This window comes from Ctenopharyngodon idella, chromosome 12 (genome assembly GCF_019924925.1).
Source record: "Ctenopharyngodon idella isolate HZGC_01 chromosome 12, HZGC01, whole genome shotgun sequence".
NCBI classification, from domain to species: Eukaryota; Metazoa; Chordata; class Actinopteri; order Cypriniformes; family Xenocyprididae; genus Ctenopharyngodon; species Ctenopharyngodon idella.
Window position 1 is genome coordinate 11,589,329 of NC_067231.1, and position 26,114 is coordinate 11,615,442.

The 26,114-nt window shown below is 40.0% G+C and overlaps 1 protein-coding gene across 1 annotated transcript in view; it reads left to right on the top strand.

The window, feature by feature from the left end:
• LOC127523556 (LIM and SH3 domain protein 1-like) overlaps nucleotides 1-26,114 on the top strand; it is a 95,975-nt gene that overhangs the window by 10,077 nt on the left and 59,784 nt on the right. Inside the window, exon 2 of the mRNA XM_051914360.1 lies at nucleotides 19,581-19,675. Coding sequence (XP_051770320.1) covers nucleotides 19,581-19,675 — 95 coding nt within the window. The remainder of the gene's footprint in view (nucleotides 1-19,580; nucleotides 19,676-26,114) is intronic.

Here is a 26,114-nt window from a genome sequence, read left to right on the forward strand (position 1 = left end):
TTGTTTGTTTATCACTGTTTACAGTCGAAAAATAGTTTACAGTGTTTGAGTCTTAAAGACAATTGCCTTGCTTCTTTTGGTTTCCTTTGAGATTCTTCTATTTTGAGGTGACTCACGTGCATGAAGAGCATGTAAAGAAGTGATAGGATTACACTTACTGCTAGTTTCTTGAAGCTTTATTGAACATTTAACAACGATGGAATGGCCTTTTAACTTCAGAAATCACCATAAGAGCTGAATAAAGTACAAAAAATATATATTAAAGTCTTATCCATATTTCTCCTTTCACATCATTATCTGTACACACAAAGAATCACACAAAATACTCAATATAACTAACAGCATACAAATATACACACCTTGTGCCTTTTCGGGGGGTGCTTTATAAACTGGAAAACTTTAGAGAGCTAAGATGAATCATAACAATGTGCGCGCTGTCCTGTTCAATACTGTTGGAATCCCTTTTCACTCTGAAGACAGCAAAACCCGTTAAAATAAGAGTCCCCGTTTTTTAACACAGATAGTGCAGACTTAATACATAAATAAACCCACTAAAATATCAAAAAATAAGTACAAAAAACAAATTAGAAGATAAATTACAATAAGGTCTGTTACATCAAGCAAAGCGTGTGTTTCTCACACCTTTCTCATACCCTGTGCAATGAATCCCGCGAATGATATTTGCTTCAGCTTTTCCGAACTTTTCGAGCTTAACGCTCAACTTCAGCAGGAATTAAAAAACGCTCGCTCTGCGCCGTGGACATGCACCAAGCACACGCAGCCTCATCACACATCGGTTAAAAACTAAGCTCATAATCAATCCAGAATCGTTGCATCTATGCATCGATTTTTTTTTTTTTTTTTCTCCCACCCCTGTTGTCTATATGCACGCTTCTTTGTTGCTGTTGTGTTTTTGAGTAGGTGGTTTGTGCTCTATTATTTTGGACTGTTTCAATGCTCTCTGTGTTTGATTACTAATGCCTTTGTAGTGAGGCGTTGGACATGGTAGAGGACAAAAAGTTAAACGTTCAGCCTCGACTCTGTATCGTCATTACTAGTGTTAAAAGTTGTAAAGAGTACAAAATTAAACAAAACAATACAAATGCAAAATTAGAATTCATGAATATTTTAATGGTATCCACGGTATAGCAAAATCTGTATCATGGCACAACATCATACCGGTAGTCACTTTCATACCGGTATAGCACCCACCCCTACTGTGGACACTGAATGGCATTTCTGAGGTAAATCCTATGTGACATATTGTTTACGAGCTGTTTCATTGAGGTCTTTCTGCGGTTGAAACACGGATTGAGCGATTACACGCGATACGTTTCAGTAAGTTGTACTGTATCTTTCAATATACCTTCAGATGTTCATTTAAGTTTATTCTGTAACTAGTAGGCCTATTAAAGAGGAAGAGATGATCGCGTTCACTTGCGCTCAGCGCTTAGTGCGATTATTGGTGGTTAAAAGTGGTTAATGGGCTATACATCTCTGTATTAGTCGGTACACGTGTTCCGAACAGAAAGACGCGTACCGAAAATTTTCATGACGAATACGTGTACTGTTACACCCCTACTGGCAGAGTAGAAGGTGTACTGTCTTTTTGTAGGGTAAAAAATGCGATATAGATCAATTAGACTAAGATCAGACATAAACTTACATGATTAAAACAGATAATAAAGATTGCGTTGGATAACTCTGCACACCAAAACGATCAAGGGAAACATCAACTACCGTGTTCATATCTGTACCAGTGATAAGAAAACAATCTTGGATACACAGTAAAGTTGTAGTAATGGCAGGAAGAAATTTTGGGATCAAAATGAGAAGGGGCGTAAATTGAAATAAATGCAGTTTTTACCCGCAATAACAGTTTTAATGTATGACACTCTGCCTTCCTCACAGCTGTATCTTTTTAGAATGTTAAATGAAAACTTTAGTTTTACCATGTTTCGTTTTACCATATCACGTTTTACCCCTTGATTTACTATCCAATGAAAATGAGGCAGCTACAGAATAAAACTTGTTAGAAAACCTTTGGATGTCTAACTTCCTTAATTTTGATTCTTGGATAAATGCCAAATCAATCTGCTGCCTATGTAAGTAACCAAGACAGGCAGTATGCTTAATGGGAATATTCAGCCCATTAACGTTCCAGGTAACTATGTACAGCGTTTCTGTAGCCATAAATTATCTATAGAATAATATAGATATCAAGAAAACAATTGGTCATAAAATGATAGCCTAAACAGAATGCACCACAGACACATACACTCTACAGAGGGAGAAATACCCACCCACCCTGGTCGCCACAACCCACCCAATTTACAACAAAAAAACAAAACAACACAAAACAAAACTAAAACATAACAAAAGAAAAAGAAAAACAATCGGGTGAACTAATAACCACCTTATGGACAACGTAACCCAGAGAAGGGCGGCAGACACAATGTTACTGCTCCCCACTCATTATTAACATGTTAATGTCCAAAATTAAAGATGAACAAAATTAACAGAGAACCATACAATACAATACGCTAGACAATCAGTCTTAGAGAACAAACAAATAAAGAAAAAGAGGAAAGAAAACATCTAGGGCAGCATTGTAAATAGTTACTTGAACTCACTTTATCCTTCCTTGCTCTCCTGTGTGGTCAAACCACTCAAGAAAGTCCTCAGCCTCCAAAGGGGACTTGAAAATGTGCTGAGCCGAACCTTGCATTCATTTCAGCTGTGCAGGATACATCAAAAAGGTCTGAAAACCCATTTTCTGTGACCTGTTAGTTAAGTCCATGAAAGAACGGCGTTGGCTGATAGTGAAAGCACTATAGTCTGCAGCAAATCTAATGTCTTTACTATCCACCTTGACTGGAGATTTTCTGGATGAATGGAGAATTGAATCACGATCAGTGTAATGTAGCATCTTCATAATGATTGTGCGAGGCCTGCCAGAGTTGTTGGGAGGGCCGATGCCATGAGCTCTCATTATCTCCGGTTTTGCATCAGCCAACAAAGGGAACCATACAGGTAAAGATCCCGAAATGTATGCCCTGAGTTCCCTTTCGAGTTGGTCCCCCGACAGGTGGCGCTATGGGTTATCCTCTCCTTCCTCGAATCTACTGAAGCCTTATGAAATCTCACGGGTGAGAAATCGCCTGCCAATGGCGTTCAAGCGCACGAAATAAAGGCGGGCTCCCCCGCATTATAGGGCGGCGCTGAACGCCATTGCCTCAGAATCTTTTCCTTCAGCTACAAGAAGCCATCTCAGCTTGCCGTTGATGTATGCTCATTGCCTAGGATGGTGCCTAGGATTGTTGCTCCAACCTGTAGCGTTCCGGTGAGTATGACACTTTTTCCTCAGAAAAGTGCCTCTGGACCGCGGCGCTTCTGCCTGGATGATGCCCTTTCAGGAGCAGCGCTGCATGAGTCTGTTTGCCCTCAATAACAGGGGTGGACCTCGTGGACCCCGGTGATGAGCTCATGCCGACTAGCGTCCGCATTCCTCTCACCCAATCCTTCAGGAACAATACTGCGTTACTTGCCCTGCCTCAGAGCAGCGCAGAGCCGCAGTCAGTACCTGTTATATCGCCTCCCAGTGTCACAGGGATGTCAGCATTCCCACGACTCCGAGCAGCAGTAAGCAAAACAGCTTATCATCATAAGCCTGGCTCTCCCCTGTGGGAGAGCTGCGACCCGAGCGCGGAAACTGCAGCTAGGGTTCTCATGTCGGCACAGATCCCGCATGGCCCTTCATTATGTATACGTGCATCATTCACACGATAAGCAGCCCCTTGCCTCAGAGGCGCGGCCTACTGTGTACAGAACAATAAACAGCCCCCAGTCTTAGTACGGCAGTCTGTCGTGTATTGCTTACGACTCCGAGCAGCAGTAAGCAAAACAGCTTATCATCATAAGCCTGGCTCTCCCCTGTGGGAGAGCTGCGACCCGAGCGCGGAAACTGCAGCTAGGGTTCTCATGTCGGCACAGGTCCCGCATGGCCCTTCATTATGTATACGTGCATCATTCACACGATAAGCAGCCCCTTGCCTCAGAGGCGCGGCCTACTGTGTACAGAACAATAAACAGCCCCCAGTCTTAGTACGGCAGTCTGTCGTGTATGGAAGATAAAATTCCCAGCACTCATATTTCTCATATGTATAGCCCCTGTATCAGTGCAGTGGTCTCTCATGTCCAGAGGACAAAATTTTTCCTGCACTCACACGATATGTATAGCCCATGTATTAGTGCAGTGGTCTGTCGTGTACAGACGGTAACATTCCCAGACACTCTCACGATGAACAGCCACTGTCTCAGTACAGCGGTCTGCCGTATACAGCAGACAAAATTCCCTGTGCTCAGCTCACACGTTATAAACAGCCCCTGTCTCAGTGCAGTGGTCAGTCGTGTACAAATTAGCAGATGGCCAGCACTCCGGCCGAGACTGGGCTGAGTGCTTTAGTCACTTTCTACTTCCTTCAGAGCAGGTCATTTCCCCGCTCGCTTTGTCTTCCGAGCCATCAATCTTACATGACGCTGACGCTCCGAATGCAGAGGCTCTCTCGCTGATAGTGGATGCGATCGCTTGGGCTTATGTGAGCCCGGGACAGGAATGACCCCCTTAACAGTGCTCACTCGATGAAGGCTATCGCCTCTTCATGGGCCTAGTCTATAGCACATTTATTCGGGTTATATGTTTTGCAAGTCGGCTGGTCTTCACAGAACACCTTTGCCAAGTTTTGCAAGTTGGATGTGCCGTCCTAGCGTCTCAAGTGCTTTCGATGAGTGATTAACCTCACTTATCTCCTAGTCTATCTATACAGTTGTTACCGCTTTGGCTGTTAACGCTGTGCTTTTCCGCACACTGATATGTGATTTCTGTTATTATGCTGCCCTGCATTTAGCGCAGCCTGCTATATTCTATCTTTCTATTGACTACGCCTGTACAATTGTTACCGCTTTGGCTGTTAACACTGTGTTTTGCGCACACTGATCTGTGATATTTGTCGCAACCAGCTATTATGTATATTTTTCTACTTTTGAAGTAATTATTTACAACCCACAGCTTCACAATTAATAAAGAGATGGTATGACTAATTCACACACACAATCGCTCTCATTACGTACTGGTACTACTATCTGATTTACAACGAACAGAAATCTGTAAGAAATGTTACGAACAATAGATAAAATAACTGCTGAAAATGAGCTGTTATGTCAGATCACTCTTTCAATAGGAAAAAATATCCCAATGGTCAAGCATATTTACAATACAAACCTTGTAAGTGAACTATGAGGGCAAAAAAATAAATAAAAAAAATTGTTTAATTGTAATCAAGGTAAAATGTAAAAAGTCAAGGTTATGATTTTAGGTAATAATCATCCAGCCATAGTTGTTACCATTTTGGCTGTTAACGCTGTGATTTTGTGCACACTAATATGTGATATCTGTTATCATGGTGCCCTGTATTCGTCGCAACCTGCTATTCTGTCTATTGACTACGTCTGTACACTAGAGATCGACCGATATGGGTTTTTCTATAACCGATGCCGATGTTTAGAGGTCAGGGTCAGCCGACGGCCGATATGTGCTGCTGATTTTTAGGGCCGATATCTTGAAGTTTTCCCCTTCATTTGCATGCTAAAATGTCACACTAATAATAAGTGGATGCACAACATTTCTAAACTTAACATCATTTATTGAACACTGACTTGATTTACATAAAGTTTTAGAGCATTTATCAAGTTGAATTTTTCAAGTTTGTTGGAACATAAATGTAAACTTAAATATACATTTAAATAAAATAAATACAACTTTATAAATAAAAATCAATTCAAAACTTTGTCATGTTGCACAACCTTGTGTAGTGTCTGTTCAAAATCGGATCTGCCCGTCAAGTTTAGAATCTTCAGAATGCTTTTAGCCTCCTGAACTGTGCATGTAAATCACGAATCGGCTCCGGCAAGTCCGGGACCAATTGCCCCATTGGCACCTTTGTTACCCCAGTAAAGAAAAACAGAACACATTCTCACCAGCTCCCGAGACTTCAAAGAGTCACCCTGGTGGGACTAAAGGACATATGGTCACAGACACTGGCCACAACCCCAAAACACACACACATACAGACACTCACAAACACGCATGGAGATTGTGAATGTACATTTATCCTCCAAATATGACTGTGCCAATATGTACCCGTCGCTGTATTTAAAGGTGCATGTATTTATCCCTAGTATATAAGCTTAGCTATGAATGTAGTTATATTAGTTTTCTTCTAAACGATAAAACTCAAGTATAAACTGTATCTCACCTTTTATGTCTTTGCCATCTGACAAGTTTGGTCTCATTGTAAAGCTTTCGTTATGCTCTAATTGAAAATGTATGTCACATGACTGTAAAATGCATTCTTCTATTTTTAATGGTACTTTGAAGAAAATGTACTCAGATCGGACACTTCGTAAACCATGCAAATTAGGTCATAAATGGAGACAAAGAAAGAGTTTGCCCGCCAAAATCGCACCCTCATCATTGTGAAACCCACCACAAATGGGTGAATAACTGGCCACAGACTGTAGTGAAAATGTATTGCTTGTACAAGCTTTTATTCACATTAGTAAATACCAAATTTTGTATAAAAACCATTAAATGTTTAAAACACTGGGACACATCATTCAGCAAGGAGAAACAAAAACAAAACAAATTTATGACAAACCACAGGGCTCCAACAGGGTACAACCATACGTGTGTAGAAAAATAGAGCCACTACTTGCAATGCACACTCCAAATGCAGCACAAAATCCACGGCACTCAAGAGGATAAATAAATCACCAGGAATCACAAAGGAATGCCCACCACCTCACCAGTGCCAGTCACACCCTTGGAGGAGACCCTGCAGCTGCCACGAAAATAATGAAAAACTAAAGAGAAAAAAAACAAAGAAAAAAATATCAATTGAAAATATACAATCATATGAATACACAATATCAAAAAAAGAAAATTAAGGTAATTCACCAGAAAAAAAAAGAAAAGAAAACAAATAGTAACAATAGTCGTGCTAATCCTGCAAAATAAAAACCTTTTATTAATAACTGAAATACACATTTGCATAAATCAAATTATTTAATCTAATCAAATACCTTTAAATTAACTGGATTTAAGAAAAGGGAAGAATAAATCAACCAGACGGTTCTTCTTTAAAAGAAACCTACAAAACAAACTTTCATGAAAACAACCACCTTCAAACATATAATAAATAAAAACTAAATAATACTTGTTACCTAATTCGATTAAACTCATTCAACACTCTGAAGACTGCATCACCAGGCCAATCACCATCAACACACAAGGGCTTCTGAAATGCAACAACAAGATAAAACGACTTTCTGCCCACCCAAATTAACCTACTATTATCTTTACATAAACCCATTACCTCGATAAAACAAATACATACGACTACCTTATACCCTGCATTCAAATCACATAAAGGTGACCTAGAGACCCAAACCATTGTAAGCATGAGCAGCATGAAATATAAGTGTCTCATTGCTCAAAACAGACACAGCCCTCAATTAAAACATTAAAGTAACTATTAAGACCAAATTACCTGATGCAAGCTCACGCTTATTTCCAGAGTCAATAAATGAATGAAACGAGGACGCGCTATACTTCCGTGCGTCTTTTTATAGCACGCCAACCGCGTAATGACGCAATTCTTATAATTGCCCCAAAGACTTATGGGAATTGTAGTGCCAAACCCATACGTCACCCGGTTACACCCATCCCCCCCAAAAAAAAGAATCGACGCCCCGGCGATAAATCATTTTCAAACCCATGGCCTAAACAAACAACTTTGGGGACTATTGGGTGGCCTTATCACAGGGAGAGCTATCTGGTCATTAATGCACACAGATTGAGGGAGATGATATGGGTTCCGATGACATCCTGCAGTTGATCTCTGGGTGCGTCTTGGTTCCCCATTACACTGTGAAGCTGGTAACACACTACTTTGACTCCTACCTGAACCAGACAAGACATTTCCTGTACATTCATCATGTGAATGTACCTCCTCTGTTGACTGGGATACCATTAAAATGAGGTCTTCATTTGGTTTGAGCTCTTCATCTCTCATATGAGGGGGCAACCCTGGATCCTCTGTAGCATTACAGACCGGACGCAACTCACAACGATGTATTCGTTTAACTTGCCCACTCCCATCCGCCGGACATATGGAATACACTGGACCTAAACCATCTGGGCTCTGCACAATCCTATAAAGGGTAGGATCCCAAACATCCTGAATTTTATTCCTACCTCTTACCTTGTGAGATCTTCGATACACCAACTGACCCTCTTGCAGAGAATCACAATTCACCTTTTCATTGTTAAATCGAGCCCGTTGAGCTGCAGCAGCTTGCAGGCGAGCTCTAGCACCTTTGAAAACTTGTTCCAAATTTTCTTTATGTTGTACTATCCAAGGTTCTCCAGTAAGATCAAAATTATCCTGCCCCAAAATGAAGTCAATTGGCAACTGAGGCTCCTCCCCAAACATAAGAACATATGGAGAATAACCAGTTGACTGATGTTCTGTAGTGTTGTAAGCAAACACAAGTTGTGAAAGAAAATCTGGCCAATGGTACTTCTTTTCAGCAGGAAGGGTTCGCAATAAATCATGCATTGTCCTATTAAATCTCTCGCATTGACCATTTCCTTGGGGCCTATATGGTGTTGTACGTGTTTTGACAATGCCATATATTTTACACAATTCCTGGATAATTCTACTCTCAAAGCATCGACCTTGATCAGAGTGAATTTGCCTTGGCAACCCAAACAAATGGAACCAACGCTCAACCAATACTCGTGCCACAGTCTGTGCGGTCTGATCTTTTGTTGGTATAGCTTGGGTAAACTTCGAAAAGACATCTGTCATGACTAAAACATTTTCTGTTCCATTGGAAGAAGGTTCCAATAATGTAAAGTCAATGGCCAAGATGTCTAGTGGCCTTTCTGCTCTGAGGTGACCCATAAAGCTCCGAACTTTTGGTCGAACCTCCTTTGCTAAAGTACAACGCTGACATTGTTTGCACCAGTCCTCAATAAACTTATACATCCCAGGCCAGTAACAGCGTGTCCTGACCAGACTAGCAGTCCGCTCCACCCCCTGATGGCCATGATCGTTATGCAAGTTACTCAAAACCTCTTCCCTTAGGGTCTGAGGTAGTACGACCTGGCGAAACTCCTTAAATCCATCTTGGGCTTGAAACCGTCGATACAGGACACCATCCATTTTCATTAGCCTTTTCCACTGACGGACTAACTCAATCACTGTAGGGGACTCAAAACTCCTCTCTTTTCGTGTAGGGGGTCTCTGACGATCCCAATACACAAGAAACCGACCAATCACTGGATCTGTTCCTTGCAACTCCCGAAGGCTTGTTTTAGACTGAAGGGGAAGAGCAGAAATGGTTTCAACAGTCAATGCAGACTCATGAGTATTAGCACATTTTCTTACCGTTTCTGGAATAGATGTTGTCACCGAAATCTCTGTCATCAAAGCTGCATACTGTCTGGACAGTGCGTCCGCATTGCCATTAGATCGTCCTGGCTTATACTTTACCTCCAAATCAAAATCTGCAAGCTGTCCGACCCAACGTTGTTCCAATGCTCCAAGCTTGGCTGTCTGATAATGGCTTAAAGGATTATTATCAGTGTAAACAGTACATTTGTGTCCCAACAAATAGTCTCTAAACTTATCAGCTACAGCCCATTTTAAAGCTAGAAACTCCAATTTCATTGAACTATAATTCTTCATATTTCGCTCCGATGGTCGTAGGCCTCGACTTGCAAAAGCAATAGGTCTAAGTTTACCCTGATGATCTTGTGACAAAACAGCTCCCAATCCTTGATGGCTTGCATCCACTTCCAACACAAAGGGTCTACTAAAATCTGCATAGGCCAAGACAGGAGCACTTGTCAACAACCCTTTCAGTGTTTGAAATGCATACTCGCAATCCTCCGTCCAACTTTCCTTCAAGCACATCTTTGATGACCTGCCTTTTTGATTACGGCTAACTTCCGCCACCAGCCGATTCAAAGGCCCTGCAACACCAGAAAAACCCTTAATGAAGCGCCGATAATAACTGGCAAATCCTAGAAAAGACCGGAGTTCTTGCACATTCCCCGGTCGTCTCCAGTTCGCCACAGTTGCCACCTTATCAGGATCAGTTCCCACTCCTGCAGCAGAGACAACATGACCCAAATAATGAACCTCCGAACGAAAGAAACAGCACTTACTAAGTTTAATCTTAAGATTTTGTTGTCGTAGATGATTTAGTACCATTTCCAGGCGCTGCAGATGCTGATCTATAGAAGAAGAAAAAATGATCACATCATCCAAATACAACAACAAGGATTGGAAACTCTGGTCACCAAAAATTCTCTCCATTAATCGCTGAAAAGTGCTTGGTGCATTGCACAATCCAAACGGCATCCTATTGAACTCAAAAAGACCAAAAGGCATACAAAAAGCAGTTTTATACTTATCCTCTTCCGCTACTGGAACTTGATTATAGCCACTAGCCAAGTCAAGTGTTGAAAACCATTTAGCACCAGACAACGCATCCAGAGACTCTTCTATCCTTGGTAAAGGGAAAGCATCCTTACGAGTTTTAGCGTTCACTTGGCGATAATCAACACACATTCGAAGAGAGCCATCCTTCTTTTTAACCAGTACTATAGGGGAGGCATAAGGACTGCAACTCTCCCTAATGACTTGACCATCCAACAGCTGCTTAATATGAGCTTTAACAGCCTCAAACTGACTTGGGGGAAGTCTACGGTAGCGCTGGCGCACTGGAATATCATCTAAAAGAGGAATACGATGTTCAATCAAGGAAGTGCATCCTAGGTCACCCTCATGTTTTGCAAAAACATCACTATATCGGGCTAAAAGGTCCTTAACTAGCCCCTGTTCAGCTTCAGAGAGTCCTGGTAATTCTAGTTCAATATCAGATTCTGATATAGAAGTACACACCTGAGACTGAACTAAAACAGTATGAGTGTTATCCATTTTTTTTAAAACAAAAACTCTGGTCCTGTGAAGGAATCACTTCAACCCTAACCACTGTTCCTAATCTAGTCCTTGATTGCAAACTTACAGGAATAGTACTAACATTCACCATAGGGACAAAGACCAGGCCTTGTTTTAAATGAAGCAAAGCAGGGGAAATCAAAACACCCGACGGTAACCCATTGCCTCCCAATTCCTCTGGTTCCAATAATGCAACTGTATTATCATACCCAAAACCTTTTGGACAAAGGGCAGGTACTAACCTTAACGTGCCTGCTGGAATCTGCAATGGGTAGTCAGTCTGCACTCTCACATGGCCAATAAACCCAGCTGTATGGGCATTTTCTGCTCTCTGGCATTCCAATAGAGCATCCCTCCATCCCGGCTCTGCTTGTTTAACAGAAGATGCTGAAAACAACGCTGAACCATACTGTTCGAATAGCTCATGATAACATTGGCTTATAACATTCATACCCAACAACCCTGGGGTAAGCGCCCTACCTCGATGTAACACACCCTTGCCTGGATCTTTAACTACCAGGACACCTCTTCTTGAAATAGTGTGTCCCAGCACTAACATATCAATCTCAAAATATCCTATATATGGGATTTCAAGACCATTCGCAGCTTTCAACTGAAGCCAACTACATTCTTTAAGGGCCTCTTCACCCAATGATTTAAAATGGCTATGAAAAAAAGATTCGGTTATCGTAGTCACCATAGAACCAGTGTCCAAAAGGCAAGGAACAATAACTTTCCCCATTTGAACAGTTACCGTTGGACACTGACCAACCATACGCTGTAAAACAGATGGACACACTGGGACAGATGCGTTTGAGCCGTTACTACCCCATTCCGTTGTCTGGCTCATGACAGCAGGGGGTACTAGTTTAAAGGCTCTTCAGCAGAAATTTCACTAACATTAGCTGTTGGTGGCATAAAACTGGTATCAATGGGCCAAGGCTGTCGACAGTATCTGGCAATATGACCAAGCTTATTACAACGCAAGCACCTTCGAGTGTTCGTTCTAGGAGAAATAGGGGAACTGTTCTCAGACTTAGGCTTAAGGTCATTAAGACACTTATTAATAGCATCTATCTGTTTTTGTTGACTTTTAAGCATGTCTTTAATTTCATTCAACTCAGATGATTCTCCAAACTGGTTCATTTTTCCATCAAACTGGACTACTCTGCCTTGAGTTCTATTACACCATGGTTGTGGCACCGATGTAACCGTCACCATTTCCCCTTCCTCCATCCACCTAATTGCTTCACCCCTTACATCTAGTAAGGAACAAGAAGGCTTTTGCCTCACAAATCGTTTAAGTTCACGTCGCAGAGTAACATCTCTGACATGCTCTACGAACTGATCTCGTAGTACCTGATCAGCATTAGGAACGCTTCCTGGGTTACGGCTTAAAACTACCTCCATTAAGGACATTAAAGAATGGGAAAATTCTGTCAAAGACTCCCCCTCATGCTGCTTACGCTCATAAAATTTCTGTTGTAACTGGACAAAAGTCTGTTTACCATGATACATATTCCTTAAAATATTAAAAATGTGTTCTGGTTTTTCCCTCTCAACAACAGGACGAAGCTTTATCTCCATCCTTGCTTCCCCCCCCAAATGATCCAGTAAAAACAATACTTGTTCCCTGTCTGACCAACCTCTACCTTCAATACACATAGTGGCCTCCTCGATCCACTCCTCCAAACTCAAAGATGATGAATCAGAATGTCCATAGAAACGTGGGCACTTTCTCTCTCTAGGGACATACAACACCCTGTTGAAAGACATTGGAGGAGTATTAATATTAGTGGAGGATGATGGATTTAAAACATGACCACTGGATGTTGATTCCCGACTTCTCAGTTGGTCATTCAATGCCTGTAAGGTACGCAGCTGTTCGCGCAGGTCCATTAGTTCTTGCTGCACATCTTCAGACATACTGGGAAGTTCAAAGGGAAGTCAGAATATGCAACAGAGAAAGGCTTCTAGGGTAGTCAAGACAGCTGCCTTCTTGCACGACTATTGTTACTAGTACAATTACCTATTACTTACCAACAACAAATGATGAAAAACCCAAAATAAAATCCACACACTACAGTGGCCAAAAAAAAACAAAAAAAAAAAAAAAAAACCAAAAAAAAAAACCAAATGAGATTTTTTTTTTTTTTCTTGACCCTGCCGACTACGCCAAATTGAAACCCACCACAAATGGGTGAATAACTGGCCACAGACTGTAGTGAAAATGTATTGCTTGTACAAGCTTTTATTCACATTAGTAAATACCAAATTTTGTATAAAAACCATTAAATGTTTAAAACACTGGGACACATCATTCAGCAAGGAGAAACAAAAACAAAACAAATTTATGACAAACCACAGGGCTCCAACAGGGTACAACCATACGTGTGTAGAAAAATAGAGCCACTACTTGCAATGCACACTCCAAATGCAGCACAAAATCCACGGCACTCAAGAGGATAAATAAATCACCAGGAATCACAAAGGAATGCCCACCACCTCACCAGTGCCAGTCACACCCTTGGAGGAGACCCTGCAGCTGCCACGAAAATAATGAAAAACTAAAGAGAAAAAAAACAAAGAAAAAAATATCAATTGAAAATATACAATCATATGAATACACAATATCAAAAAAAGAAAATTAAGGTAATTCACCAGAAAAAAAAAGAAAAGAAAACAAATAGTAACAATAGTCGTGCTAATCCTGCAAAATAAAAACCTTTTATTAATAACTGAAATACACATTTGCATAAATCAAATTATTTAATCTAATCAAATACCTTTAAATTAACTGGATTTAAGAAAAGGGAAGAATAAATCAACCAGACGGTTCTTCTTTAAAAGAAACCTACAAAACAAACTTTCATGAAAACAACCACCTTCAAACATATAATAAATAAAAACTAAATAATACTTGTTACCTAATTCGATTAAACTCATTCAACACTCTGAAGACTGCATCACCAGGCCAATCACCATCAACACACAAGGGCTTCTGAAATGCAACAACAAGATAAAACGACTTTCTGCCCACCCAAATTAACCTACTATTATCTTTACATAAACCCATTACCTCGATAAAACAAATACATACGACTACCTTATACCCTGCATTCAAATCACATAAAGGTGACCTAGAGACCCAAACCATTGTAAGCATGAGCAGCATGAAATATAAGTGTCTCATTGCTCAAAACAGACACAGCCCTCAATTAAAACATTAAAGTAACTATTAAGACCAAATTACCTGATGCAAGCTCACGCTTATTTCCAGAGTCAATAAATGAATGAAACGAGGACGCGCTATACTTCCGTGCGTCTTTTTATAGCACGCCAACCGCGTAATGACGCAATTCTTATAATTGCCCCAAAGACTTATGGGAATTGTAGTGCCAAACCCATACGTCACCCGGTTACAATTGGCTGATGTATCCCAGGAGGCGTTCTGGCCTGTTGTCCTTAAAACACAATGACACGCATCTCTCATTGTCTCTCGATTGTCTCTCGCCATTTAACACACGTCTCTCCCGGACGTCTCGGCGACCGCGCTTCCATCACGCGCCCCCTCTCTTCGGGACGACCATCGTTTGGCAACAAGTTTCTTTGTCAAACCCTCTTCATCCGTCGCCCTAAGTCTTCACTCTTCATCGCCTAGGAGACGGACTCTTTTTCTTTATTTTCCGGTCATCTTACTCTTAAGTTAAACCCTTGTTTGAAAATCCCTCCGAAGAAAACCTTCTCGGAAAAGGACCAATCGCTTCAGCCGCACGCACCGAAACTCCTGCAGAAACACGAAATGACCACAGCACCTGAACCTATGCAAGTATAGAACCATTCTTTCCAAAGCGTTTTAAGCTCGATGTGTAAGCTGAGTTTCCTTGCTGGCTCTCAAAGGTTTTAACTGTTAGTAAGTTGCCATTCCTTTGATCACCTCTGTTTTCTTGACTTTACTTTCGCTTTCTATATATGTGTATTGTTTGTGTATGTTTAGTAGTATAGTCTCTGTATCCGTAGTTTCATATATATTAAATACATTATATTCATGCTCGATTGTCTTTTTTTTGCTCATGCAACAAACCCAGGTCACTTTAACGTTTCGATCCAGTATCCTTGCTTTACGCATTGATGCTAGAATAGGAAGTCTTTCTCGTGGCCAGAGAAAAACCTTCCTTTTATAATCGGCTATGAGGAGCTAACGGTTTGCTGGACAAACTAATAGTTTCTCTAAATTATTATCAAACCAGAACTAATCATATATGTAATTGATTATAATTCGTTGTAATTAATTCACAATATATGTATAATTCCCTCTCGGGTCGGTATATGTATTATAATTAATCATAAAGCTTTATGATTTATTATATTCATATATTTCACCCATAAATTAATTAAATACCTGTACAGATTCGCTACACTTGTATGCAAGGACAGTGCTAAACTCTTAGTGATTTCTGACATTCTTGACGGTTAACGTTAGACAGGTTTAATGAGGAAAATAACTGTGCGACATATATATATAGTCATTGGTCGGAACACATCACTTTATTAGGCTGATGTCCATTTTTATTCGCATTACACAGTTGATGGAAACACACGCAGATGTGCATATTCTTGAGCTGAATTTTCATTAATGCAAAGTTGGATGGAAACCCGGCTATTATCTGCATCAAATCATGCTTCCGAACAAATGTTCATACACTTCTGCGCAGTGGCGTAGCGCAAATCCGCGGGGCCCCCCCGCGAGCCGAAAGTCCGAGGCCCCCCGAAGGAAGGTTCAACCAAGAAGGGGAGCCAATGGATATCACACAAGAAGCAACGTGCAAACTTTGCGGAAAAGTTATGCCGGTAAAAGCTCAACCTCGGTCAGTATTCAAAGTGAAAGTAAAAGTGACGGAGCTGCCTGACGCTGCATTAACGGAGCATTTTCTCTCAGAGACGAATTTCAACATAATATGCTGATAACGGTATATAACTGTCTTAATTTATTCCATAATTTCCTTTGTGGCCCGTACATATAGTGAAAAAAAATTAGAAGAATAGTATTTCGTGTTAAACAGCTTTTTTTTGGGGGGGGGGGGGGGGGGGGGGGGTTGTTTTTTAAAGTTGGTGAAGTAGCCTAAAGCTGCTCTTAATTTTCATTTATGCCTGCAGTGTTAGGAAATATTATAGACTGTTAATAATTTTAATTATAGGTCTAATTCATTGTATAATAGACCTAAAAAATTTTTAAAACATTTTCAAAGAGGAGCTGATAGCCTAATCTTTTATTATCCTAACAGCACGTTAGTTATGCGGTGATGCGCTGTGAAATTATTGCGGGGCAAATTTATTATAATATTAATTTAATAATAAAAGTAGCTTACGACTCCGATACAGGAAAAATAAAACAGAACTTATAACATTGGGGCTAATATGTTAGCAAGCAAGCTGCTGGTAGTTTTGGACTACAGTCCTTAAAGGTAACTACAAGTAAGCAAACCTTCAACCAGCTGTAGCATTATGCCAGTTCCCGACGGTTCTATGCTATCCGTTGTTTCTTTCACTAAGTGAAGCAACACTTCATAGTTTACTAGTAATAGTAAATATATGGCCATAGGACTTTGAAATATCAGAATTTAAGCCTTAGGCTACCTTTATCTCCCAGGACTGTTGTTGAATCTTCCAAAAGTTTCAATTCACATGCGGTGGCAGCAGCACATTCCACCGCACCAATAACACAGGGCTGCCCGCGGACGTGCCTGGCTTTAAATCGGCGCTACTAAACACGGATATCGGCCGATGCCGATATATTAAAAAAAGACAAATATCGGCCCGATATATCGGCCGACCGATATATCGGTCGACCTCTACTGTACACAGTTGTTACCGCTTTGGCTGTTAACGCTGTGCTTATGCACACACTGATATGTGATTTCTATTGAATGCTGCCCTGTATTATTCAGTGCAGCCTGCTATTCTAGCTGATATGCAAATTTTGGTGGATTTGAGCTGGCAGCTCATTGGCCTGGCTCTACCTATCAGCTGTGAACACTCCTAGCGGCGACGCTATTGGCTGTTGTTTTACTCTATGATTGGTGTAACTTTAGCCCGGTATCTTCGGTCTGATCTTCACCTCTTGCTTGGAGGGATGTAATTCTGTTCCCGCAACGTTGCTGTTGCAATATTGAAGTGACCACGGCGTGGCTGCCGTTTATCGCTTCTATGATACTGTTGGCTTTGTGAGGAAGTGTTGCGTACGCTACCGCTACTTACGCTGATGCTGCGCTATTCTTTGCCTTCTATGTTATACGCCGACTGGCCGTTGTTTTCATAAGGAGCGTAGTGTTGCTTACACTGGTCACTATTCACTTCACGCCGGCCATAGCCCTCATGATGCACTAGAAAAGGCTATACCGCTGTTTCCAACGCCAAGTCTTTCTGCAAAGAACACTCTATGCGACTGTTATCTAGCCACGCCTCAGCCCCTTGTGTAGGGCCTGAGCCAGCTATGAATCCAGAGAACGATCGTGGCCGTAATCAGTTTTGTAATCAGAAATAGAGGCCTTCAAGCAATAACTGTTCCGTTGTGCAGCGTGACAGCTGTAGACAGGTTTTACAACCTGGAAATTCCCTTTTTCGCACCACATGTCTGTCTGTGCAGGGGAAGACGACTGAGCAGCCATTGGATGTCTGAAAGGCTTCATGGCCACGCCCCTCTCTGCCCTCAACTAGGTCGTATAGACCGTTATGCAGCGCCACTGCTCGCACGATTAGCAACGGCATATGCAAACTGATGCTTTCACGACACAGCCTTCTGTTTTCTATTATTTCTAAAGCGCTACGCCTGTAGCAATTGTAAGAGCTGGTTTAATGTGTATGCACCAATACATTTGTTGCTTATTATTCCACGCTCTGCATTTAATTTGTCCAGCGTTGCTCGACTGTGTGTAGTTGGACGGTGTTCATGACGCCGTATTGGCCCTCTGCAGGCTTGATGTCCGGTGTTTCAACTAGGTCTGGTACCCAGCCGAAGTGAGGCAGGTGCTGCAGGCCCTTTCAATGAACGAACTATGAATGTTAAGCGTGGCTATCTCCCCTTAACATGAGTGGAGCGCGCATTCTGAATGATCGACTCATCATAGTCTATTCAGAAAGTGTATTAATCCATCTCATCTTCTGCTACTCCTAAAACCAGAGTAAAAAAAGAACTGGGCCTTGTTGTGATGCGAGCTCACATTTCACAGGGGCGTTTACAGTTTGTAACTTACCTCTGCCCATTTCGAGCCGAGAAGTTTCTACCTTTAAGTGTTCTCAGGAAGCTCTTAGGCTGATGGCTGCGGCTTGTCGGAGTGTTTTGCTATGCTCTCACTAACATGATGAAGATAGCGAGACTGTCAGGTCTCTCTTATGTCTGTTCTCACGTCCCCCGCTCGTTGCGGGCGTCTGAAGCAATAATGGCCTGTGTGTCAGGATCTTTTCGCTGTGCAGCTGGATTATATCATTGTGCCTGAAGTGTATCTCTTTTTTGTCAGACAGCCCCTGTCAGTGGCCTTGTCTTTTGCAAGAGTGCTTGGACAGCGATGGTATCCCACCCTGTTTTAAGTATACCGCTATAACGGCAGTGCGGGAATCAGGCTAACTGAATCAATGTTCAGCAGTCGCCGAGCAGCCGCCGAGCTAGAAGTGTTTGACTAAATTGTGTAATGACTGACTGGTGATGCAGTGTCTCGTTCCCTCTTCTCAGGGAACCGAGGTTACGTTAGGTAACCGGAGACGATTCGTGGCTTCCAGGCCTTCCAGGAGATTCATAATACGAACATCATTCCTGCGGCTCCGGTCTTCAAAATCAGCCATCTTTTCCTCAAAGGTTGTCAATCCTTGCGGGACATTTGTTGTGATTCTTCTCCACTTTGCCGACCCGGTTGCTTAGACTGGAGTATCTATGATGCTGTTCTCTCACCCCATTAGAGCAGCTGGAGAGCTCCGACTGTTTTAAACTGTACTTCAATAAACTGCTGCTGTTTCTCCTTAGCAGATGCGATCATAGCGGCGAGCAACTCGTGTGCATGATCATGCTGCGTTTGCTTACTGGCCGATTTTCTTTGACGAGAAGTCATCCTTTCGATGCCCAGTGTCAAAACATATAAATAATAAGCTGCCATCATGCTCATAGGTCACGTGACACCCCATAACTTCAAAATTTTATGATACAGGGAAAGTCCTCCTGGAGCAACCTGGGGTTAAATGCTTCACTCAAAAGCAAAATGGTGATAGCTTATTTTGAACTTAAAACCTTTTGGTTACCTGATCAATAACCACAAGGCTACACCATTACAATCTAGAGATCTCTTGAAGCATCTAGAAGCATCTCTTTTAAACTAGTGGATTGTTTGTAAGAGTCCACTCTTAGCTTATAAGTATGTTTCCCACATTGATTCTAGCCTTCTCAGCAGCTTTGTTATACTCAATAAATTTGCCTTTTCTCTGCTTTTCTTTCTTTTACAGTATTGGCACAAAGGATGTTTCAGCTGTGAGGTCTGCAAAATGACTCTGAATATGAAGAACTACAAAGGCTTTGACAAGAAACCCTACTGCAGCCAGTAAGTAAAAAAAAAAAAAACATTCCTGAAATATCTGACTTGAAATCTAAATTTCAGTCCTGGGTCCATGACTTGATTCTCATTTTTTTTTTTTTTCGGTTGGAACTATTCATTTATTCAGAAATACATAAAAAATGCACTTCATACAGTGACACAAATACTTCTTTAATATAGTTTTCAATTTATGAATTAAAATTCATTTTTTAACTGTTGATATCATTATGAATAAAAATTCTTAATAGTTTTGCATAATATTTTATTACTTATTTATTAGAAAAAAATAAGCAGTGAAGCAGTTTTGTTTATATTAATATTTGGAAAAACATTTGAGTTACACACTTTATTTTAAGGTGTCCTTTTTTACAGTGTAATTATACATTTAAGTAGTGTGTAATATTATTATAATTTTTTTTATGCAAACAGACAATTACAATATTTACAGAAAAGATATTAAATGCAAAATACAAATACAAAGACCAACAAAACATACATAACAGCCAGTATGATTTGGGTGTGTGTGTGTTTGTGTGTGTGTGTGTGTGTGTGTGTGTGTATAACTAAGTGTAATTGGGTGTGGGAGTGGAAATATATGAATAAAGGAGCATGTAGGAAAGTACAACAGACATAACCAGAGTTAAGAAAAAATATATATCAAAGAGGAAAAAAAAAAAAAAAAATGACAATAATAATGATGAAGATAATAATAGTATCACACGCAAAAAATGAGGAAGGTGACAATAGCAACAGTAATAGCAGTATTAATAATAATAATAATAATAACAACAATAATAATAATGATAAATCCCATTAATAAGAAATGACAAATAGTAATAATAGTATTAGCACTAGTAATAATGATAAACATATTAACAAATATACTCATTTCATCCGGAATGAGGGGGAGGTTAAAGGATCAGGAAGAGGCAAAATAAAGATAATAGTAATAGCAGTAATAATAATATTAATAATGGTAATATTGATACAGCCATTAATAGTAATGATAATAGTAGTAGTTGCAATGGCAGTGATGTTATAATAATAATAATAATTAATTAGTATTAATAATGGTAATATTGATACAGCTATTAATAATAAGATATTATAAAGCTGCCTCTATTCCCCTCATGGCCATGGCATAGGATAGACCCCCATCAGCGTCATGTTGCAACGGGCTATCAAGGTGCGGTGCTGCGGGGCTGAAGGTCCCAAAATCCATACCCATCCCTAGCCGTCCAACACATGCCACGCTTACCCTGTCTGTGTTTTTTTTTTTTTTTTTTTTTTTAATAAATATGGCTGCTTTCATTGTTATACTCATGATATGTTTATGTCAACTAGTGTATAATGCATTAAAAAAGCATGGCGTGTAGCATGGAACCAGCCCAGTGCAAAGCCCAGGCCGCCACGCCCACGCCACACTTACCCTATGTGTGTGCATTTTTTTTTTTTTTGCTTTAAACTTGTTTTATGCTCCAAATGAATGTGTGTGTGTGTGTGTGCACCTCATCTAATATGTGAAGCATTAAAACAGCGAGACAAGTGCTGAGCCAGCCAGAGACAAGAAATCCCAGGTGAAAGTACAAACTGGAGGGCGAAAGCCCAAGGCCCCCGGCCCCACATCACACCTACCCACAACTAATCAAAACCGCACATGGCAGGGACTAGTATGCCACAGCCAACCAGGGTCCAGAAGCAGCAAAAAAGAGGAGAAAAAAAAAAAAAGAGAGAGAGAGAGAGAGATTTAAATATAATCTTATAAGTATTTTATTTATATTTGATATTAGTCGGTGTTGCTTCCTGACCCCCCTCCCCCCAATCATGTGTGAATATTGATGGTGTACTATTGAGGATGGATTCAGACAAAGAAGGTCAGTGGATTCATGACTGTTGGAAGTTAAAGAGAGATGACCAAGAAGGGTGTAATTCTGATGTTGTATTTTGAGTGGAGGTAGACAAGTTTTCCATGGAGATGTACTCTATTAGTAAATTTTTCCAAGTTGTAATGTGTATGGCGTTCCTTGATTTCCAGTTCATGAGGATAGTTTTCTTGGCGATAGTTAGAGCCACTAGGAGTAATTGACTGTACAGTTTAAATTGATTATGGATATGTCACCTAATATACAGAGGGAGGGAGACAGCGGGATGTGACATCCCATAAGGTTGGATAGTGAGTCAGTAACGTTTTCCCAGAATTTTTTAACTGAGGTGCAATCCCAAATAGCGTGTAAATAGGTGTCTGGAGTGTTTTGTTTGCAATGTGAGCATGTTTCTGAAGAAAAACCCATTTTAAATAATTTCCGTCCAGTTAGGTGAAATCTATGAAGTACTTTATACTGTATAAGTTGTAAGTTGGCGTTTTTTGTCATGAAGTAGATATTTTTACAGATTTGTGTCCAGAAAGCGGCATTGGGAGCAATGAATAAGTCTGATTCCCATTTTGCATTGGGTAGGCTTAATGTATTATCTGATTTGGACATTATTTTATATATTTTGGAGAGTAGTTTTTTTTGGGGAGGTTATATTAATTAGCTCTGAGATTGGAGGGGGAAGGTCTAGATTAATTGTCTGAGTGTCGATTTTTGATTGAATAGAAGATTTGATTTGTAAATATTCCAAAAAACAATTACTCCCAATGCCGTATTTCTGGACCAAGTGGGAAAATGGTGCCAAGTTGTTATTAAGCAGGATGTGTTGAAGTTGTGTGATGCCCTTATCTACCCATGTGCGTAAGTTGAGTGGCTTCTTGTTAACTATAAAATCTGGGTTATTCCAGCTCGGGGTGTATTTAGATGGTGCAAGAGGGGTGTTCGTGATTTGATGAAATTTCCACCAGGCTGTCAGAGCTGCGGCTATTGTTGGTGTTTTAAAACAGTGATGCTTTTTGATTGTCTGATTATAGAAAGGTAATTCTGAAATGTTAATGTCTTTACAAATTGACTGTTCAACATCTTGCCATGTTCTTTCTGTTGGGTTTGGGTGAATCCATTTGTATATATTTTGGAGCTGATTGGCCAAAAAGTAGTGGTAGAAATGTGGTGCTTCCAGTCCTCCTTGTGTTTTTGGTTTCTGTAGTGTAGTTAATTTAATTTAATTTAATTCTTGGGGTCTTATTTTTCCAATAGAATTTAGTGATGATTGAATCTAGTGATTTAAACCAGGTGAGGGTGGGTAGTGCTGGAGTCATTGTAAATAAATAGTTTAATTTAGGGAGTATAGTCATTTTAATTACTGATATTCTGCCCATAATGGATAGTGGTAAATTCATCCAGTGATGAAGGTCATCATTTATTGTTTTAAGTAATAGAGTAAAGTTGAGTCCAAACAGCTCTGACAGCCTGGGGGAAACATTAATGCCCAAGTATGTAATATAGTTGGTGCACAAAGGAATAGTTGGTGTCTGGGATGCCACATCCAAGCTGTTGGAATGTAATGAGAGTATGGCAGATTTACTCCAGTTGATCAAGTATTCAGAGATATTTGAGAATGAATCAATGAGTTTAATCGTTTCTTGTAATGATGATGGGGGGTCTTGTAAATATAGTAATATATCATCAGCGTAAAGACTAATTTTGTGGTGCATGTTTAGTGTTTGAATTCCTTTAATGTAGCTGTTTTGACGGAAAGCTGCTGCTAGTGGCTCAATGAAAATGGTGACTAATGAAGGGGAGAGTGGGCATCCTTGTCTAGTCCCCCTTTGCAGTGTGAAGATATGTGATGTTAGTCCATTGGTGATGACAGTGGCTGAAGGTGATGTATACAGAATTTTGATCCAATTAATGAATGACTCCCCAAAACCAAACCTCTCTAATGTGGAAAACAGGAATTTCCAATTGACCCTATCAAAAGCTTTTTCTGCATCGAGAGTAACTATGATGGTTTTGTTTTTAAGTTGATGAATAATGCATTAAGTTAAAAAGTCTGCGTGTGTTGTTGGATGAGGTCTACCTTTGATGAAACCGGTTTGATCTGGATGGATTATAAATGGTGTGACTTTTTCTATTCTATGTGCTAGTGCTTTGGCGATGATTTTAATGTCTACATTGATTAGGGAAATCGGACGATAACTTGACGGTAATGTTGGGTCTTTATTTGGTTTAAGAAGGAGTGAAATTGTGGCTCATATTATCTGGGAGTTTTAATTTTTGTTTTGATTCAGTAATCATACGGATGAAGAGTGGTGATAAAATGGACCAAAAGTGTTTGTAGAACTCAGCAGGGAATCCGTCGGGGCCTGGTGCTTTATTGTTTGGCATGAGTTTGAGGGCATTAAAAAGTTCATGTTCTGATAAGGGAGATTCCAGAGTATTTATTTGATGTTTACTGAGTTGAGGTAAGTTGATTAATTTGTTCAATTTGAGTTTATATTTTCTTAATGAATCCTGTGTTTCTTCTGTTGGGTTATTTATGTTAATGTCTTCTAGTTGTTTAATTTTTTGTTCCAATTCTACTTGTTGATCCTTTTCTTTCCCTTTTTTTGTGAACGGAGAATGAAATTATTTTTCCTCTTAGTACGGCTTTCCGAAATATTTGATATGATAGTATTACTGGTGAGAAAGAAGTCAATGCGGGAATATGAGTGGTGCACTGGTGAGAAAAATGAGTATTCTTTACTGTTAGGATGCTGTAGACGCCAACTATCGCCAAGACCAAAATCACTCATGAACTGTTTTATGGTTTCTGCAGATTTCCAAATGCGTTTATTGCCTAAACTATTACATCTATCTATTGTTGGATCTAGAACTGTATTGAAATCACCTGCAATTATGACTGGACAATTAGAAAAATTTGAAATTGATTCTAAGTTCTAAGCTTTAAAATGATACCAGTTTCGTGTTATTCCTGTTAATTGGTGGTGGCGGTACACTTCGGGTTTAAAGGGTTAAAAGGTATATGGATAATGTCATTGTTTTCCTTTTTTTTACTTGTTAAATTTTTTTTAAAAGTTTTTCAAAACAATATGAAACCAACATTAATACAAAGAGTACATTTCTAAGAACTTGGCAGATGTATTTTAAACTAGATTTTTTAAAATGTTTTCTTGACTGTCACTGCTCACTGTTTACTAAATAAATAATACAGGTTAGGAACAACATGAGGATGAGCAGATGATGACAATTTTATTTCTGGAGTGAACTTTCCCTTTAAGCATTTATTTATATTTTGTCCAAATTTTGACTGCACCACTATCTGCCAACATCTGTTTTTGTGTTGTTGGCCACAGTAGAAAAAAAAATTCTGACAGCAAGATGCTTCAGTTGCATAAAGTTGCATAAACACACAGATGCACATTAACCATATCACTTCTCCAATGACAAATATTTGAAGTTCTGTTACGTAAGACACAAACATTTCTGGCCAAGCTTCATTTTGTGGAGTCCTGTAAGAGTTCTTGTTCATTTGAGGAAGCCAGAATTCTTGGGCCGGCCCAGCCTATGCCGAAATGTGCTCTGTTTCAAACTAAACTGCTAGTGTGAAAGCCCCCTTAGCATGATATTTACTTTCATGTGGAAGTGAATGAAATATTCTTGCACAACAATACAATGTCCTACATCTATGTGGCTGTTTGCACAGGTTTTGTGAGTTCAATAAAGCACTCTTTGTGGGTATGTTCTGCTTTATTTGAAACATACAAGACCACAATCATTGCAGGCCTATTGTTTCTTGTGTCAGGCAAACCAGACCAGTCTTGGTGTTCGTTAGGTAGGCTTAGATAAGAAAAGGTGCTTCATTCTGAAAAGGCCATTCTTTCTGAGGTCACCCTCACCTGTGACTTATAGTGCATCTCTTAAGCTCAGTTTAAACTGCCACAGGAAGTTTTGTTCTCTTTCCTTGCAACACATTGAGCCATATTTAGACAAGGCTAGGAGGTTTAATTTGACCTCATTTTCGACTAATCCATTTTGGGATTTGTCTTCAACATATACAAGTTATGCTGAGGTTGAGAAGATGAAGATAGGGCATCTTTAGGTGAACATTTTCCACATCATATGTGAACTTTTTCTGTTACTCACTTGGGGAAGTTCTGACTTAAATCTGTTCTTGGGTAAAGGGGCAGTCACACTACACTTTTCATTCATTCACTCGAGCTCGAGCTTGCATTTCCTGTGGGAGACAGGAAATGCAAGCTCGAGCGAAGAGGTTTCTCATTTCACTGTGTTCCAAAGTTAAAGTTTGGTGAACTCTGACATGCGAATTCGTATGACATGAAGACGTGTGACCAATTGAAGATTGATACTCCTCAGCGGGACCTTTTAGCTGAATTAAAAGAACACAAACTTTAAATCTGCAGGATTGCTGCATTGCAGTAAAGTGAAGTAGATTACATATTTTAACTTTTTTTTATATATTATGTTGAATTGTTTTTTAAAAAAGACCACGTAGAATATGACGTAAATTTGTGACCGTTCTCATGTCCACCATGCATAGTCACAGTAATCTA